This window comes from Scyliorhinus torazame, chromosome 24 (genome assembly GCF_047496885.1).
Source record: "Scyliorhinus torazame isolate Kashiwa2021f chromosome 24, sScyTor2.1, whole genome shotgun sequence".
In the NCBI taxonomy this organism is placed as follows: Eukaryota; Metazoa; Chordata; class Chondrichthyes; order Carcharhiniformes; family Scyliorhinidae; genus Scyliorhinus; species Scyliorhinus torazame.
The window spans coordinates 4,100,741-4,119,145 of record NC_092730.1 but is presented as its reverse complement, the minus strand read 5'-3'; the positions used below and the strand labels follow the sequence as shown (position 1 = coordinate 4,119,145).

The 18,405-nt window shown below is 67.0% G+C and overlaps 1 protein-coding gene across 1 annotated transcript in view; it reads left to right on the top strand.

Annotated features, from left to right (window-relative positions):
- The window catches only part of LOC140399828 (dual specificity protein phosphatase 10-like), a 41,630-nt gene that overhangs the window by 10,147 nt on the left and 13,078 nt on the right, over positions 1–18,405 (top strand). Inside the window, exon 2 of the mRNA XM_072489281.1 lies at positions 15,066–15,416. Within this exon, the coding sequence (XP_072345382.1) occupies positions 15,066–15,416 (351 nt within the window). The remainder of the gene's footprint in view (positions 1–15,065; positions 15,417–18,405) is intronic.

Below are 18,405 nucleotides of genomic sequence, written 5' to 3'. Positions count from 1 at the left end.
CGGGGAACGGCGCTGAGTCACGATGCCCGGGGAACGGCGCTGAGTCACGATGCCCGGGGAACGGCGCTGAGTCACGATGCCCGGGGAACGGCGCTCAGTCACGATGCCCGGGGAACGGCGCTCAGTCACGGTGCCCGGGGAACGGCGCTCAGTCACGATGCCCGGGGAACGGCGCTGAGTCACGATGCCCGGGGAACGGCGTTCAGTCACGATGCCCGGGGAACGGCGCTCAGTCACGATGCCCGGGGAACGGCGCTCAGTCACGATGCCCGGGGAACGGCGCTGAGTCACGATGCCCGGGGAACGGCGCTCAGTCACGATGCCCGGGGAACGGCGCTGAGTCACGATGTCCGGGGAACGGCGCTCAGTCACGATGCCCGGGGAACGGCGCTGGGTCACGATGCCCGGGGAACGGCGCTCAGTCACGATGCCCGGGGAACGGCGCTCAGTCACGATGCCCGGGGAACGGCGCTGAGTCACGATGCCCGGGGAACGGCGCTCAGTCACGATGCCCGGGGAACGGCGCTCAGTCACGATGCCCGGGGAACGGCGCTGAGTCACGATGTCCGGGGAACGGCGCTGAGTCACGATGCCCGGGGAACGGCGCTGGGTCACGACGCCCGGGGAACGGCGCTGAGTCACGATGCCCGGGGAACGGCGCTGAGTCACGATGCCTGGGGAACGGCGCTCAGTCACGATGCCCGGGGAACGGCGCTGAGTCACGATGCCCGGGGAACGGCGCTGGGTCACGATGCCCGGGGAACGGCGCTCAGTCACGATGCCCGGGGAACGGCGCTGGGTCACGATGCCCGGGGAACGGCGCTGAGTCACGATGCCCGGGGAACGGCGCTGAGTCACGATGCCCGGGGAACGGCGCTCAGTCACGATGCCCGGGGAACGGCGCTAAGTCACGATGCCCGGGGAACGGCGCTCAGTCACGATGCCCGGGGAACGGCGCTCAGTCACGATGCCCGGGGAACGGCGCTCAGTCACGATGCCCGGGGAACGACGCTCAGTCACGATGCCCGGGGAACGGCGCTGAGTCACAATGCCCGGGGAACGGCGCTGAGTCACGATGCCCGGGGAACGACGCTCAGTCACGATGCCCGGGGAATGGCGCTCAGTCACGATGCCCGGGGAACGGCGCTCAGTCACGATGCCCAGGGAACGGCGCTCAGTCACGATGCCCGGGGAACGGCGCTGAGTCACGATGCCCGGGGAACGGCGCTGAGTCACGATGCCCGGGGAACGGCGCTGAATCACGATGCCTGGGGAACGGTGCTCAGTCAGGATGCCCGGGGAACGGCGCTCAGTCATGATGCCCGGGGAACGGCGCTCAGTCACGATGCCCGGGGAACGGCGCTCAGTCACGATGCCCGGGGAACGGCGCTCAGTCACGATGCCCGGGGAACGGCGCTCAGTCACGATGCCCGGGGAACGGCGCTCAGTCACGATGCCCGGGGAACGGCGCTCAGTCACGATGCCCGGGGAACGGCGCTGAGTCACGATGCCCGGGGAACGGCGCTGAGTCACGATGCCCGGGGAACGGCGCTGAGTCACGATGCCCGGGGAACGGCGCTCAGTCACGATGCCCGGGGAACGGCGCTCAGTCACGGTGCCCGGGGAACGGCGCTCAGTCACGATGCCCGGGGAACGGCGCTGAGTCACGATGCCCGGGGAACGGCGTTCAGTCACGATGCCCGGGGAACGGCGCTCAGTCACGATGCCCGGGGAACGGCGCTCAGTCACGATGCCCGGGGAACGGCGCTGAGTCACGATGCCCGGGGAACGGCGCTCAGTCACGATGCCCGGGGAACGGCGCTGAGTCACGATGTCCGGGGAACGGCGCTCAGTCACGATGCCCGGGGAACGGCGCTGGGTCACGATGCCCGGGGAACGGCGCTCAGTCACGATGCCCGGGGAACGGCGCTCAGTCACGATGCCCGGGGAACGGCGCTGAGTCACGATGCCCGGGGAACGGCGCTCAGTCACGATGCCCGGGGAACGGCGCTCAGTCACGATGCCCGGGGAACGGCGCTCAGTCACGATGCCCGGGGAACGGCGCTGAGTCACGATGCCCGGGGAACGGCGCTCAGTCACGATGCCCGGGGAACGGCGCTCAGTCACGATGCCCGGGGAACGGCGCTCAGTCACGATGCCCGGGGAACGGCGCTCAGTCACGATGTCCGGGGAACGGCGCTCAGTCACGATGCCCGGGGAACGGCGCTGGGTCACGATGCCCGGGGAACGGCGCTGAGTCACGATGCCCGGGGAACGGCGCTGAGTCACGATGCCTGGGGAACGGCGCTCAGTCACGATGCCCGGGGAACGGCGCTGAGTCACGATGCCCGGGGAACGGCGCTGGGTCACGATGCCCGGGGAACGGCGCTCAGTCACGATGCCCGGGGAACGGCGCTGGGTCACGATGCCCGGGGAACGGCGCTGAGTCACGATGCCCGGGGAACGGTGCTGAGTCACGATGCCCGGGGAACGGCGCTCAGTCACGATGCCCGGGGAACGGCGCTAAGTCACGATGCCCGGGGAACGGCGCTCAGTCACGATGCCCGGGGAACGGCGCTCAGTCACGATGCCCGGGGAACGGCGCTCAGTCACGATGCCCGGGGAACGGCGCTCAGTCACGATGCCCGGGGAACGACGCTCAGTCACGATGCCCGGGGAACGGCGCTGAGTCACAATGCCCGGGGAACGGCGCTGAGTCACGATGCCCGGGGAACGACGCTCAGTCACGATGCCCGGGGAATGGCGCTCAGTCACGATGCCCGGGGAACGGCGCTCAGTCACGATGCCCAGGGAACGGCGCTCAGTCACGATGCCCGGGGAACGGCGCTGAGTCACGATGCCCGGGGAACGGCGCTGAGTCACGATGCCCGGGGAACGGCGCTGAATCACGATGCCTGGGGAACGGTGCTCAGTCAGGATGCCCGGGGAACGGCGCTCAGTCATGATGCCCGGGGAACGGCGCTCAGTCACGATGCCCGGGGAACGGCGCTCAGTCACGATGCCCGGGGAACGGCGCTCAGTCACGATGCCCGGGGAACGGCGCTCAGTCACGATGCCCGGGGAACGGCGCTCAGTCACGATGCCCGGGGAACGGCGCTCAGTCACGATGCCCGGGGAACGGCGCTGAGTCACGATGCCCGGGGAACGGCGCTGAGTCACGATGCCCGGGGAACGGCGCTCAGTCACGATGCCCGGGGAACGGCGCTCAGTCACGATGCCCGGGGAACGGCGCTCAGTCACGATGCCCGGGGAACGGCGCTCAGTCAGGATGCCCGGGGAACGGCGCTCAGTCATGATGCCCGGGGAACGGCGCTCAGTCACGATGCCCGGGGAACGGCGCTCAGTCACGATGCCCGGGGAACGGCGCTCAGTCACGATGCCCGGGGAACGGCGCTCAGTCACGATGCCCGGGGAACGGCGCTCAGTCACGATGCCCGGGGAACGGCGCTGAGTCACGATGCCCGGGGAACGGCGCTGAGTCACGATGCCCGGGGAACGGCGCTCAGTCACGATGCCCGGGGAACGGCGCTCAGTCACGGTGCCCGGGGAACGGCGCTCAGTTACGATGCCCGGGGAACGGCGCTGAGTCACGATGCCCGGGGAACGGCGTTCAGTCACGATGCCCGGGGAACGGCGCTCAGTCACGATGCCCGGGGAACGGCGCTCAGTCACGATGCCCGGGGAACGGCGCTGAGTCACGATGTCCGGGGAACGGCGCTCAGTCACGATGCCCGGGGAACGGCGCTGGGTCACGATGCCCGGGGAACGGCGCTCAGTCACGATGCCCGGGGAACGGCGCTCAGTCACGATGCCCGGGGAACGGCGCTGAGTCACGATGCCCGGGGAACGGCGCTCAGTCACGATGCCCGGGGAACGGCGCTCAGTCACGATGCCCGGGGAACGGCGCTGAGTCACGATGTCCGGGGAACGGCGCTCAGTCACGATGCCCGGGGAACGGCGCTCAGTCACGATGCCCGGGGAACGACGCTCAGTCACGATGCCCGGGGAACGGCGCTGAGTCACAATGCCCGGGGAACGGCGCTGAGTCACGATGCCCGGGGAACGACGCTCAGTCACGATGCCCGGGGAATGGCGCTCAGTCACGATGCCCGGGGAACGGCGCTCAGTCACGATGCCCAGGGAACAGCGCTCAGTCACGATGCCCGGGGAACGGCGCTGAGTCACGATGCCCGGGGAACGGCGCTGAGTCACGATGCCAGGGGAACGGCGCTCAGTCACGATGCCCGGGGAACGGCGCTGAGTCACGATGCCCGGGGAACGGCGCTCAGTCACGATGCCCGGGGAACGGCGCTAAGTCACGATGCCCGGGGAACGGCGCTGAGTCACGATGCCCGGGGAACGGCGCTGAGTCACGATGCCCGGGGAACGGCGCTGAGTCACGATGCCCGGGGAACGGTGCTGAGTCACGATGCCCGGGGAACGGCGCTCAGTCACGATGCCCGGGGAACGGCGTTGGGTCACGATGCCCGGGGAACGGCGCTGAGTCACAATGCCCGGGGAACGGCGCTCAGTCACGATGCCCGGGGAACGGCGCTGAGTCACGATGCCCGGGGAACGGTGCTGAGTCACGATGCCCAGGGAACGGCGCTGAGTCACGATGCCCGGGGAACGGCGCTCAGTCACGATGCCCGGGGAACGGCGCTCAGTCACGATGCCCGGGGAACGGCGCTAAGTCACGATGCCCGGGGAACGGCGCTCAGTCACGATGCCCGGGGAACGGCGCTCAGTCACGATGCCCGGGGAACGGCGCTCAGTCACGATGCCCGGGGAACGGCGCTCAGTCACGATACCCGGGGAACGGCGCTCAGTCACGATGCCCGGGGAACGGCGCTAAGTCACGATGCCCGGGGAACGGCGCTAAGTCACGATGCCCGGGGAACGGCGCTCAGTCACGATACCCGGGGAACGGCGCTCAGTCACGATGCCCGGGGAACGGCGCTAAGTCACGATGCCCGGGGAACGGCGCTCAGTCCCGATGCCCGGGGAACGGCGCTAAGTCACGATGCCCGGGGAACGGCGCTAAGTCACGATGCCCGGGGAACGGCGCTCAGTCACGATGCCCGGGGAACGGCGCTCAGTCACGATGCCCGGGGAACGGCGCTCAGTCACGATGCCCGGGGAACGGCGCTAAGTCACGATGCCGGGGGAACGGCGCTCAGTCACGATGCCCGGGGAACGGCGCTAAGTCACGATGCCCGGGGAACGGCGCTGAGTCACGATGCGCGGGGAACGGCGCTCAGTCACGATGCCCGGGGAACGGCGCTCAGTCACGATGCCCGGGGAACGGCGCTCAGTCACGATGCCCGGGGAACGGCGCTCAGTCACGATGCCCGGGGAACGGCGCTCAGTCACGATGCCGGGGGAACGGCGCTGAGTCACGATGCCCGGGGAACGGCGCTGAGTCACGATGCCCGGGGAACGGCGCTGAGTCACGATGCCAGGGGAACGGCGCTCAGTCACGATGCCCGGGGAACGGCGCTGAGTCACGATGCCCGGGGAACGGCGCTCAGTCACGATGCTCGGGGAACGGCGCTAAGTCACGATGCCCGGGGAACGGCGCTGAGTCACGATGCCCGGGGAACGGCGCTGAGTCACGATGCCCGGGGAACGGCGCTCAGTCACGATGCCCGGGGAACGGCGCTGAGTCACGATGCCCGGGGAACGGCGCTCAGTCACGATGCCCGGGGAACGGCGCTAAGTCACGATGCCCGGGGAACGGCGCTGAGTCACGATGCCCGGGGAACGGCGCTCAGTTACGATGCCCGGGGAACGGCGCTGAGTCACGATGCCCGGGGAACGGCGCTCAGTCACGATGCCCGGGGAACGGCGCTCAGTCACGATGCCCGGGGAACGGCGCTCAGTCACGTTGCCCGGGGAACGGCGCTAAGTCACGATGCCCGGGGAACGGCGCTCAGTCACGGTGCCCAGGGAACGGCGCTGAGTCACGATGCCCGGGGAACGGCGCTGAGTCACGATGCCCGGGGAACGGCGCTCAGTCACGATGCCCGGGGAACGGTTCTCAGTCACGATGCCCGGGGAACGGCGCTCAGTCACGATGCCCGGGGAACGGCGCTCAGTCACGATGCCCGGGGAACGGCGCTCAGTCACGATGCCCGGGGAACGGCGCTCAGTCACGATGCCCGGGGAACGGCGCTCAGTCACGATGCCCGGGGAACGGCGCTCAGTCACGATGCCCGGGGAACGGCGCTCAGTCACGATGCCCGGGGAACGGCGCTCAGTCACGATGCCCGGGGAACGGCGCTGAGTCACGATGCCCGGGGAACGGCGCTCAGTCACGATGCCCGGGGAACGGCGCTCAGTCACGATGCCCGGGGAACGGCGTTCAGTCACGATGCCCGGGGAACGGCGCTAAGTCACGGTGCCCGGGGAACGGCGCTCAGTCACGGTGCCCGGGGAACGGCGCTGAGTCACGATGCCCGGGGAACGGCGCTGAGTCACGATGCCCGGGGAACGGTGCTGAGTCACGATGCCCGGGGAACGGCGCTCAGTCACGATGCCCGGGGAACGGCGCTAAGTCACGATGCCCGGGGAACGGCGCTCAGTCACGATGCCCGGGGAACGGCGCTCAGTCACGATGCCCGGGGAACGGCGCTCAGTCACGATGCCCGGGGAACGGCGCTCAGTCACGATGCCCGGGGAACGACGCTCAGTCACGATGCCCGGGGAACGGCGCTGAGTCACAATGCCCGGGGAACGGCGCTGAGTCACGACGGCCGGGGAACGACGCTCAGTCACGATGCCCGGGGAATGGCGCTCAGTCACGATGCCCGGGGAACGGCGCTCAGTCACGATGCCCGGGGAACGGCGCTCAGTCACGATGCCCGGGGAACGGCGCTGAGTCACGATGCCCGGGGAACGGCGCTGAGTCACGATGCCCGGGGAACGGCGCTGAATCACGATGCCTGGGGAACGGTGCTCAGTCAGGATGCCCGGGGAACGGCGCTCAGTCATGATGCCCGGGGAACGGCGCTCAGTCACGATGCCCGGGGAACGGCGCTCAGTCACGATGCCCGGGGAACGGCGCTCAGTCACGATGCCCGGGGAACGGCGCTCAGTCACGATGCCCGGGGAACGGCGCTCAGTCACGATGCCCGGGGAACGGCGCTCAGTCACGATGCCCGGGGAACGGCGCTGAGTCACGATGCCCGGGGAACGGCGCTGAGTCACGATGCCCGGGGAACGGCGCTGAGTCACGATGCCCGGGGAACGGCGCTCAGTCACGATGCCCGGGGAACGGCGCTCAGTCACGGTGCCCGGGGAACGGCGCTCAGTTACGATGCCCGGGGAACGGCGCTGAGTCACGATGCCCGGGGAACGGCGTTCAGTCACGATGCCCGGGGAACGGCGCTCAGTCACGATGCCCGGGGAACGGCGCTCAGTCACGATGCCCGGGGAACGGCGCTGAGTCACGATGCCCGGGGAACGGCGCTCAGTCACGATGCCCGGGGAACGGCGCTAAGTCACGATGCCCGGGGAACGGCGCTCAGTCACGATGCCCGGGGAACGGCGCTCAGTCACGATGCCCGGGGAACGGCGCTCAGTCACGATGCCCGGGGAACGGCGCTTAGTCACGATGCCCGGGGAACGGCGCTGAGTCACGATGCCCGGGGAACGGCGCTCAGTCACGATGCCCGGGGAACGGCGCTCAGTCACGATGCCCGGGGCACGGCGCTCAGTCACGATGCCCGGGGAACGGCGCTCAGTCACGATGCCCGGGGAACGGCGCTCAGTCACGATGCCCGGGGAACGGCGCTCAGTCACGATGCCCGGGGAACGGCGCTCAGTCACGATGCCCGGGGAACGGCGCTGAGTCACGATGCCCGGGGAACGGCGCTGAGTCACGATGCCCGGGGAACGGCGCTGAGTCACGATGCCCGGGGAACGGCGCTCAGTCACGATGCCCGGGGAACGGCGCTCAGTCACGGTGCCCGGGGAACGGCGCTCAGTTACGATGCCCGGGGAACGGCGCTGAGTCACGATGCCCGGGGAACGGCGTTCAGTCACGATGCCCGGGGTACGGCGCTCAGTCACGATGCCCGGGGAACGGCGCTCAGTCACGATGCCCGGGGAACGGCGCTGAGTCACGATGCCCGGGGAACGGCGCTCAGTCACGATGCCCGGGGAACGGCGCTGAGTCACGATGTCCGGGGAACGGCGCTCAGTCACGATGCCCGGGGAACGGCGCTGGGTCACGATGCCCGGGGAACGGCGCTCAGTCACGATGCCCGGGGAACGGCGCTCAGTCACGATGCCCGGGGAACGGCGCTGAGTCACGATGCCCGGGGAACGGCGCTCAGTCACGATGCCCGGGGAACGGCGCTCAGTCACGATGCCCGGGGAATGGCGCTGAGTCACGATGTCCGGGGAACGGCGCTCAGTCACGATGCCCGGGGAACGGCGCTGGGTCACGATGCCCGGGGAACGGCGCTGAGTCACGATGCCCGGGGAACGGCGCTGAGTCACGATGCCTGGGGAACGGCGCTCAGTCACGATGCCCGGGGAACGGCGCTGAGTCACGATGCCCGGGGAACGGCGCTGGGTCACGATGCCCGGGGAACGGCGCTCAGTCACGATGCCCGGGGAACGGCGCTGGGTCACGATGCCCGGGGAACGGCGCTGAGTCACGATGCCCGGGGAACGGCGCTGAGTCACGATGCCTGGGGAACGGCGCTCAGTCACGATGCCCGGGGAACGGCGCTGAGTCACGATGCCCGGGGAACGGCGCTGAGTCACGATGCCCGGGGAACGGCGCTGAGTCACGATGCCCGGGGAACGGCGCTAAGTCACGATGCCCGGGAAACGGCGCTCAGTCACGATGCCCGGGGAACGGCGCTCAGTCACGGTGCCCGGGGAACGGCGCTCAGTCACGATGCCCGGGGAACGGCGCTCAGTCACGATGCCCGGGGAACGGCGCTGAGTCACGATGCCCGGGGAACGGCGCTCAGTCACGATGCCCGGGGAACGGCGCTAAGTCACGATGCCCGGGGAACGGCGCTCAGTCACGATGCCCGGGGAACGGCGCTCAGTCACGATGCCCGGGGAACGGCGCTCAGTCACGATGCCCGGGGAACGGCGCTTAGTCACGATGCCCGGGGAACGGCGCTGAGTCACGATGCCCGGGGAACGGCGCTCAGTCACGATGCCCGGGGAACGGCGCTCAGTCACGATGCCCGGGGCACGGCGCTCAGTCACGATGCCCGGGGAACGGCGCTCAGTCACGATGCCCGGGGAACGGCGCTCAGTCACGATGCCCGGGGAACGGCGCTCAGTCACGATGCCCGGGGAACGGCGCTCAGTCACGATGCCCGGGGAACGGCGCTGAGTCACGATGCCCGGGGAACGGCGCTGAGTCACGATGCCCGGGGAACGGCGCTGAGTCACGATGCCCGGGGAACGGCGCTCAGTCACGATGCCCGGGGAACGGCGCTCAGTCACGGTGCCCGGGGAACGGCGCTCAGTTACGATGCCCGGGGAACGGCGCTGAGTCACGATGCCCGGGGAACGGCGTTCAGTCACGATGCCCGGGGAACGGCGCTCAGTCACGATGCCCGGGGAACGGCGCTCAGTCACGATGCCCGGGGAACGGCGCTGAGTCACGATGCCCGGGGAACGGCGCTCAGTCACGATGCCCGGGGAACGGCGCTGAGTCACGATGTCCGGGGAACGGCGCTCAGTCACGATGCCCGGGGAACGGCGCTGGGTCACGATGCCCGGGGAACGGCGCTCAGTCACGATGCCCGGGGAACGGCGCTCAGTCACGATGCCCGGGGAACGGCGCTGAGTCACGATGCCCGGGGAACGGCGCTCAGTCACGATGCCCGGGGAACGGCGCTCAGTCACGATGCCCGGGGAATGGCGCTGAGTCACGATGTCCGGGGAACGGCGCTCAGTCACGATGCCCGGGGAACGGCGCTGGGTCACGATGCCCGGGGAACGGCGCTGAGTCACGATGCCCGGGGAACGGCGCTGAGTCACGATGCCTGGGGAACGGCGCTCAGTCACGATGCCCGGGGAACGGCGCTGAGTCACGATGCCCGGGGAACGGCGCTGGGTCACGATGCCCGGGGAACGGCGCTCAGTCACGATGCCCGGGGAACGGCGCTGGGTCACGATGCCCGGGGAACGGCGCTGAGTCACGATGCCCGGGGAACGGCGCTGAGTCACGATGCCTGGGGAACGGCGCTCAGTCACGATGCCCGGGGAACGGCGCTCAGTCACGATGCCCGGGGAACGGCGCTGAGTCACGATGCCCGGGGAACGGCGCTGAGTCACGATGCCCGGGGAACGGCGCTAAGTCACGATGCCCGGGAAACGGCGCTCAGTCACGATGCCCGGGGAACGGCGCTCAGTCACGGTGCCCGGGGAACGGCGCTCAGTCACGATGCCCGGGGAACGGCGCTCAGTCACGATGCCCGGGGAACGGCGCTCAGTCACGATGCCCGGGGAACGGCGCTCAGTCACGATGCCCGGGGAACGGCGCTCAGTCACGATGCCCGGGGAACGGCGCTGAGTCACGATGCCCGGGGAACGGCGCTGAGTCACGATGCCCGGGGAACGGTGCTGAGTCACGATGCCCGGGGAACGGCGCTCAGTCACGATGCCCGGGGAACGGCGTTGGGTCACGATGCCCGGGGAACGGCGCTGAGTCACAATGCCCGGGGAACGGCGCTCAGTCACGATGCCCGGGGAACGGCGCTGAGTCACGATGCCCGGGGAACGGTGCTGAGTCACGATGCCCAGGGAACGGCGCTGAGTCACGATGCCCGGGGAACGGCGCTCAGTCACGATGCCCGGGGAACGGCGCTCAGTCACGATGCCCGGGGAACGGCGCTCAGTCACGATGCCCAGGGAACGGTGCTGAGTCACGATGCCCAGGGAACGGCGCTCAGTCACGATGCCCGGGGAACGGTGCTCAGTTACGATGCCCGGGGAACGGCGCTGAGTCACAATGCCCGGGGAACGGCGCTCTGTCACGATGCCTGGGGTACAGCGCTCAGTCACGATGCCCGGGGAACGGCGCTGAGTCACGATGCCCGGGGAACGGCGCTCAGTCACGATGCCCGGGGAACGGCGCTCAGTCACGAAGCCCGGGGAACGGCGCTGAGTCACGATGCCCGGGGAACGGCGCTGAGTCACGATGCCCGGGGAACGGTGCTGAGTCACGATGCCCGGGGAACGGCGCTCAGTCACGATGCCCGGGGAACGGCACTGAGTCACGATGCCCGGGGAACGGCGCTGAGTCACGATGCCCGGGGAACGGCGCTCAGTCACGATGCCCGGGGAACGGCGCTGAGTCACGATGCCCGGGGAACGGCGCTCAGCCACGATGCCCGGGGAACGGTGCTAAGTCACGATGCCCGGGGAACGGCGCTCAGTCACGATGCCCGGGGAACGGCGCTCAGTCACGATGCCCGGGGAACGGGGCTCAGTCACGGTGCCCGGGGAACGGCGCTCAGTCACGATGCCCGGGGAACGGCGCTGAGTCACGGTGCCCGGGGAACGGCGCTCAGTCACGGTGCCCGGGGAACGGCGCTAAGTCACGATGCCCGGGGAACGGGGCTCAGTCACGGTGCCCGGGGAACGGCGCTCAGTCACGATGCCCGGGGAACGGCGCTAAGTCACGATGCCCGGGGAACGGCGCTCAGTCACGATGCCCGGGGAACGGCGCTCAGTCACGATGCCCGGGGAACGGCGCTCAGTCACGATGCCCGGGGAACGGCGCTTAGTCACGATGCCCGGGGAACGGCGCTGAGTCACGATGCCCGGGGAACGGCGCTCAGTCACGATGCCCGGGGAACGGCGCTCAGTCACGATGCCCGGGGCACGGCGCTCAGTCACGATGCCCGGGGAACGGCGCTCAGTCACGATGCCCGGGGAACGGCGCTGAGTCACGATGCCTGGGGAACGGCGCTAAGTCACGATGCCCGGGGAACGGCGCTCAGTCACGATGCCCGGGGAACGGCGCTGAGTCACGATGCCTGGGAAACGGCGCTGAGTCACGATGCCCGGGGAACGGCGCTCAGTCACGATGCCCGGGGAACGGCGCTGAGTCACGATGCCCGGGGAACGGCGCGCAGTCACGATGCCCGGGGAAACGGCGCTCAGTCACGATGCCCGGGGAACGGCGCTCAGTCACGATGCCCGGGGAACGGCGCTGAGTCACGATGCCCGGGGAACGGCGCTGAGTCACGATGCCCGGGGAACGGCGCTGAGTCACGATGCCCGGGGAACGGCGCTGAGTCACGATGCCCGGGGAACGGCGCTCAGTCACGATGCCCGGGGAACGGCGCTCAGTCACGATGCCGGGGAACGGCGCTGAGTCACGATGCCCGGGAAACGGCGCTCAGTCACGATGCCCGGGGAACGGCGCTGAGTCACGATGCCCGGGGAACGGCGTTCAGTCACGATGCCCGGGGAACGGCGCTCAGTCACGATGCCCGGGGAACGGCGCTGAGTCACGATGCCCAGGGAACGGCGCTGAGTCACGATGCCCGGGGAACGGCGCTGAGTCACGATGCCCGGGGAACGGCGCTCAGTCACGATGCCCGGGGAACGGCGCTGAGTCACGATGCCCAGGGAACGGCGCTGAGTCACGCTGCCCGGGGAACGGCGCGCAGTCACGATGCCCGGGGAACGGCGCTCAGTCACGATGCCCGGGGAACGGCGCTGAGTCACGATGCCCGGGGAACGGCGCTCAGTCACGATGCCCGGGGAACGGCGCTCAGTCACGATGCCCGGGGAACGGCGCTCAGTCACGATGCCCGGGGAACGGCGCTCAGTCACGATGCCCGGGGAACGGCGCTCAGTCACGATGCCCGGGGAACGGCGCTGAGTCACGATGCCCGAGGAACGGCGCTCAGTCACGATGCCCGGGGAACGGCGCTGAGTCACGATGCCCGGGGAACGGCGCTCAGTCACGATGCCCGGGGAACGGCGCTCAGTCACGATGCCCGGGGAACGGCGCTCAGTCACGATGCCCGGGGAACGGCGCTCAGTCACGATGCCCGGGGAACGGCGCTCAGTCACGATGCCCGGGGAACGGCGCTCAGTCACGATGCCCGGGGAACGGCGCTGGGTCACGATGCCCGGGGAACGGCGCTGAGTCACGATGCCCGGGGAACGGCGCTCAGTCACGATGCCCGGGGAACGGCGCTGAGTCACGATGCCCGGGGAACGGCGCTGGGTCACGATGCCCGGGGAACGGCGCTGCGTCACGATGCCCGGGGAACGGCGCTGAGTCACGATGCCCGGGGAACGGCGCTGGGTCACGATGCCCGGGGAACGGCGCTAAGTCACGATGCCCGGAGAACGGCGCTAAGTCACGATGCCCGGGGAACGGCGCTCAGTCACGATGCCCGGGGAACGGCGCTCAGTCACGATGCCCGGGGAACGGCGCTCAGTCACGATGCCCGGGGAACGGCGCTGAGTCACGATGCCCGGGGAACGGCGCTCAGCCACGATGCCCGGGGAACGGCGCTCAGTCACGATGCCCGAGGAACGGCGCTGAGTCACGATGCCCGGGGAACGGCGCTGAGTCACGATGCCCGGGGAACGGCGCTGAGTCACGATGCCCGGGGAACGGCGCTCAGTCACGATGCCCGGGGAACGGCGCTGAGTCACGATGCCCGGGGAACGGCGCTGGGTCACGATGCCCGGGGAACGGCGCTGCGTCACGATGCCCGGGGAACGGCGCTGAGTCACGATGCCCGGGGAACGGCGCTGGGTCACGATGCCCGGGGAACGGCGCTAAGTCACGATGCCCGGAGAACGGCGCTAAGTCACGATGCCCGGGGAACGGCGCTCAGTCACGATGCCCGGGGAACGGCGCTCAGTCACGATGCCCGGGGAACGGCGCTCAGTCACGATGCCCGGGGAACGGCGCTGAGTCACGATGCCCGGGGAACGGCGCTCAGCCACGATGCCCGGGGAACGGCGCTCAGTCACGATGCCCGAGGAACGGCGCTGAGTCACGATGCCCGAGGAACGGCGCTGAGTCACGATGCCCGGGGAACGGCGCTCAGTCACGATGCCCGGGGAACGGCGCTCAGTCACAATGCCCAGGGAACGGCGCTGAGTCACGATGCCCGGGGAACGGCGCTGAGTCACGATGCCCGGGGAACGGCGCTCAGTCACGATGCCCGGGGAACGGCGCTCAGTCACGATGCCCGGGGAACGGCGCTGAGTCACGATGCCCGGGGAACGCCGCTAAGTCACGATGCCCAGGGAACGGCGCTAAGTCACGGTGCCCGGGGAACGGCGCTCAGTTACGATGCCCGGGGAACGGCGCTAAGAACGGGAGAGACGGTACGGGAATTGAACCCGCGCTGCTGGCGTGGTTCTGCATTACAAGCCAGCTGTTTAGCCCACTGTGCTAAACCAGCCACATTTGGAACACTGTGCAATTCTGGTCACCGCACCGCTTTGACGAGAATACAGAAAAGGTTTACATGGGATGTTGCCTGGTATGGAGGGTATTAGCTATGAGCAGGGATTGAATAAACTGGGATTGTTCTCCCTCGAGAGACGGAGGCTGAGGGGACGACCTGATACAAGTTTATAAAATTATTAGGGGTATAGATAGGGTAAATAGTTGGGGGCTTTTTCCCAGGGCGGAAATGGCAATTACAAGGGGGCACAGGTTCAAGGTGAGGGGGGGAAGGTTCAGTGGAGATGTGCGGGGAAGCTTTTTTACACAGAGGGTGGTGGTGGCCTGGAATGCACGGCCAAGTGAGGTGGTTGGGGCAGATACGTTAGCGACCGGTAAGACTTATCTGGATAGACACAGGAACAGACTGGGTATAGAATGATACAGGCGGCTGGTCTGGATAGGACACGTGATCGGGGCAGGCTTGGAGGGCCGAAGGGCCTGTTCCTGTGCTGGATTGTTCTCTGTTTTTCTGCACCGTGATGATTCTGTGACGAGAATGGGGAAATGAGGAGAGATGTGGGATGTGACAGAACGAGCATTGATCAGTGATATTTGTTCTGCTCTGATTTTCCAGGTGATGGGAGTGACAGAAATGCGACTGGCAACGAACCAAGGTCTTTGGACCAATCAGAGGATGCCGGTGGAGGGTCACTCGATGACCCTCAGGCCGTGGCCCCCTTGACCCCTGATATGGAAAATGCCGAGCTCAGCCCCATCCTCCCGTTCCTGTACCTGGGCAATGAGCGGGATGCCCAAGACATGGCCAAGATGCAACAGCTACATGTGGGATGCGTGATCAACGTCACCACACACCTGCCACTCTACCATGCCCAGGCGGGCAGCCTGCGCTATAAGAGAATCCCAGCAACGGACAACAGCAAGCAGGACCTTCGGCAGTACTTCGAGGAGACTTTCGAATTCATTGGTGAGTCTAGGAGACATCGCACTGTGCCCTGTCACACTGTGCCCTGTCACACTGTGCTCTGTCACGCTGTGCTCTGTCACACTGTGCTCTGTCACACTGTGCTCTGTCGCACTGTACCCTGTCACACTGTGCCCTGTCGCACTGTGCTCTGTCACACTGTGCTCTGTCACGCTGTGCTCTGTCACACTGTGCTCTGTCACACTGTGCTCTGTCGCACTGTGCTCTGTCACACTGTGCTCTGTCACGCTGTGCTCTGTCACACTGTGCTCTGTCACACTGTGCCCTGTCACACTGTGCCCTGTCACACTGTGCTCTGTCACGCTGTGCTCTGTCACACTGTGCTCTGTCACACTGTGCTCTGTCGCACTGTACCCTGTCACACTGTGCCCTGTCGCACTGTGCTCTGTCGCACTGTACCCTGTCGCACTGTGCTCTGTCGCACTGTCCTGTCGCACTGTACCCTGTCACACTGTGCTCTGTCACGCTGTGCTCTGTCACACTGTGCTCTGTCGCACTGTCCTGTCACACTGTGCCCTGTCACACTGTACCCTGTCACACTGTGCCCTGTCGCACTGTGCTCTGTCGCACTGTACCCTGTCGCACTGTACCCTGTCACACTGTGCCCTGTCGCACTGTGCTCTGTCGCACTGTACCCTGTCGCACTGTGCTCTGTCGCACTGTCCTGTCGCACTGTACCCTGTCACACTGTCCTGTCGCACAGTGCCCTGTCGCACTGTGCTCTGTCACACTGTGCTCTGTCACACTGTGCTGTCACACTGTGCCCTGTCGCACTGTGTCCTGTCGCACTGTGCCCTGTCGCACTGTGCTCTGTCACACTGTGCCCTGTCACACTGTGTCCTGTCGCACCCTGGTCTGTCACACTGTGTCCTGTCGCACTGTGCTCTGTCACACTGTGTCCTGTCACACTGTGTCCTGTCGCACTGTGTCCTGTCGCACTGTGCCCTGTCACACTGTCCTGTCGCACAGTGCCCTGTCGCACTGTGCTCTGTCACACTGTGCTCTGTCACACTGTGCTGTCACACTGTGCCCTGTCGCACTGTGTCCTGTCGCACTGTGCCCTGTCGCACTGTGCTCTGTCACACTGTGCCCTGTCACACTGTGTCCTGTCGCACCCTGGTCTGTCACACTGTGTCCTGTCGCACTGTGCTCTGTCACACTGTGTCCTGTCACACTGTGTCCTGTCGCACTGTGTCCTGTCGCACTGTGCCCTGTCACACTGTGCCCTGTCGCACTGTGCCCTGTCGCACTGTGCCCTGTCGCACTGTGTCCTGTCGCACTGTGCTCTGTCGCACTGTGTCCTGTCACACTGTGCTCTGTCGCACTGTGCTCTGTCACACTGTGCTCTGTCGCACTGTGCTCTGTCGCACTGTGCTCTGTCGCACTGTGCTCTGTCGCACTGTGTCCTGTCGCACTGTGCTCTGTCACACTGTGTCCTGTCGCACTGTGCTCTGTCGCACTGTGCTCTGTCACACTGTGCTCTGTCGCACTGTGTCCTGTCGCACTGTGCTCTGTCACACTGTGTCCTGTCGCACTGTGCTCTGTCGCACTGTGCTCTGTCACACTGTGCTCTGTCACACTGTGCCCTGTCGCACTGTGCCCTGTCGCACTGTGCCCTGTCACACTGTGCCCTGTCACACTGTGCCCTGTCACACTGTCCTGTCGCACTGTGCTCTGTCACACTGTGCCCTGTCGCACTGTGCTCTGTCGCACTGTCCTGTCGCACTGTACCCTGTCACACTGTCCTGTCGCAGTGTGTCCTGTCGCACTGTGCCCTGTCGCACTGTGTCCTGTCACACTGTGCCCTGTCGCACTGTGCCCTGTCGCACTGTGCCCTGTCACACTGTGCCCTGTCGCACTGTGTCCTGTCGCACTGTGCCCTGTCGCACTGTGTCCTGTCACACTGTGCCCTGTCACACTGTGTCCTGTCGCACTGTGTCCTGTCACACTGTGTCCTGTCGCACTGTGCCCTGTCACACTGTGTCCTGTCGCACTGTGTCCTGTCGCACTGTGCTCTGTCGCACTGTGCTCTGTCGCACTGTGCCTGTCGCACTGTGTCCTGTCACACTGTGCCCTGTCACACTGTGTCCTGTCGCACTGTGTCCTGTCACACTGTGTCCTGTCGCACTGTGCCCTGTCCCACTGTGCCCTGTCACACTGTGTCCTGTCACACTGTGTCCTGTCGCACTGTGCCCTGTCGCACTGTGCTCTGTCGCACTGTGCCCTGTCACACTGTGTCTTGTCACACTGTGTCCTGTCGCACTGTGCCCTGTCACACTGTGCCCTGTCACACTGTGCCCTGTCACACTGTGTCCTGTCACACTGTGTCCTGTCACACTGTGTCCTGTCGCACTGTGCCCTGTCGCACTGTGCTCTGTCACACTGTGCCCTGTCACACTGTGCCCTGTCACACTGTGTCCTGTCGCACTGTGCCCTGTCGCACTGTGTCCTGTCGCACTGTGTCCTGTCATACTGTGTCCTGCCGCACTGTGTCCTGTCGCACTGTGTCCTGTCACACTGTCCTGTCGCACTGTGCCCTGTCACACTGTGTCCTGCCACACTGTGTCCTGTCACACTGTGTCCTGTCACACTGTGCCCTGTCACACTGTGTCCTGTCACACTGTGTCCTGTCGCACTGTGCCCTGTCGCACTGTGCCCTGTCACACTGTGCCCTGTCACACTGTGTCCTGTCGCACTGTGCCCTGTCGCACTGTGTCCTGTCGCACTGTGTCCTGTCACACTGTGCTCTGTCACACTGTGCCCTGTCACACTGTGCCCTGTCACACTGTGTCCTGTCACACTGTGTCCTGTCACACTGTGTCCTGTCACACTGTGTCCTGTCGCACTGTGTCCTGTCGCACTGTGCCCTGTCACACTGTGCCCTGTCGCACTGTGCCCTGTCACACTGTGCCCTGTCGCACTGTGCCCTGTCACACTGTGCCCTGTCACACTGTGTCCTGTCGCACTGTGT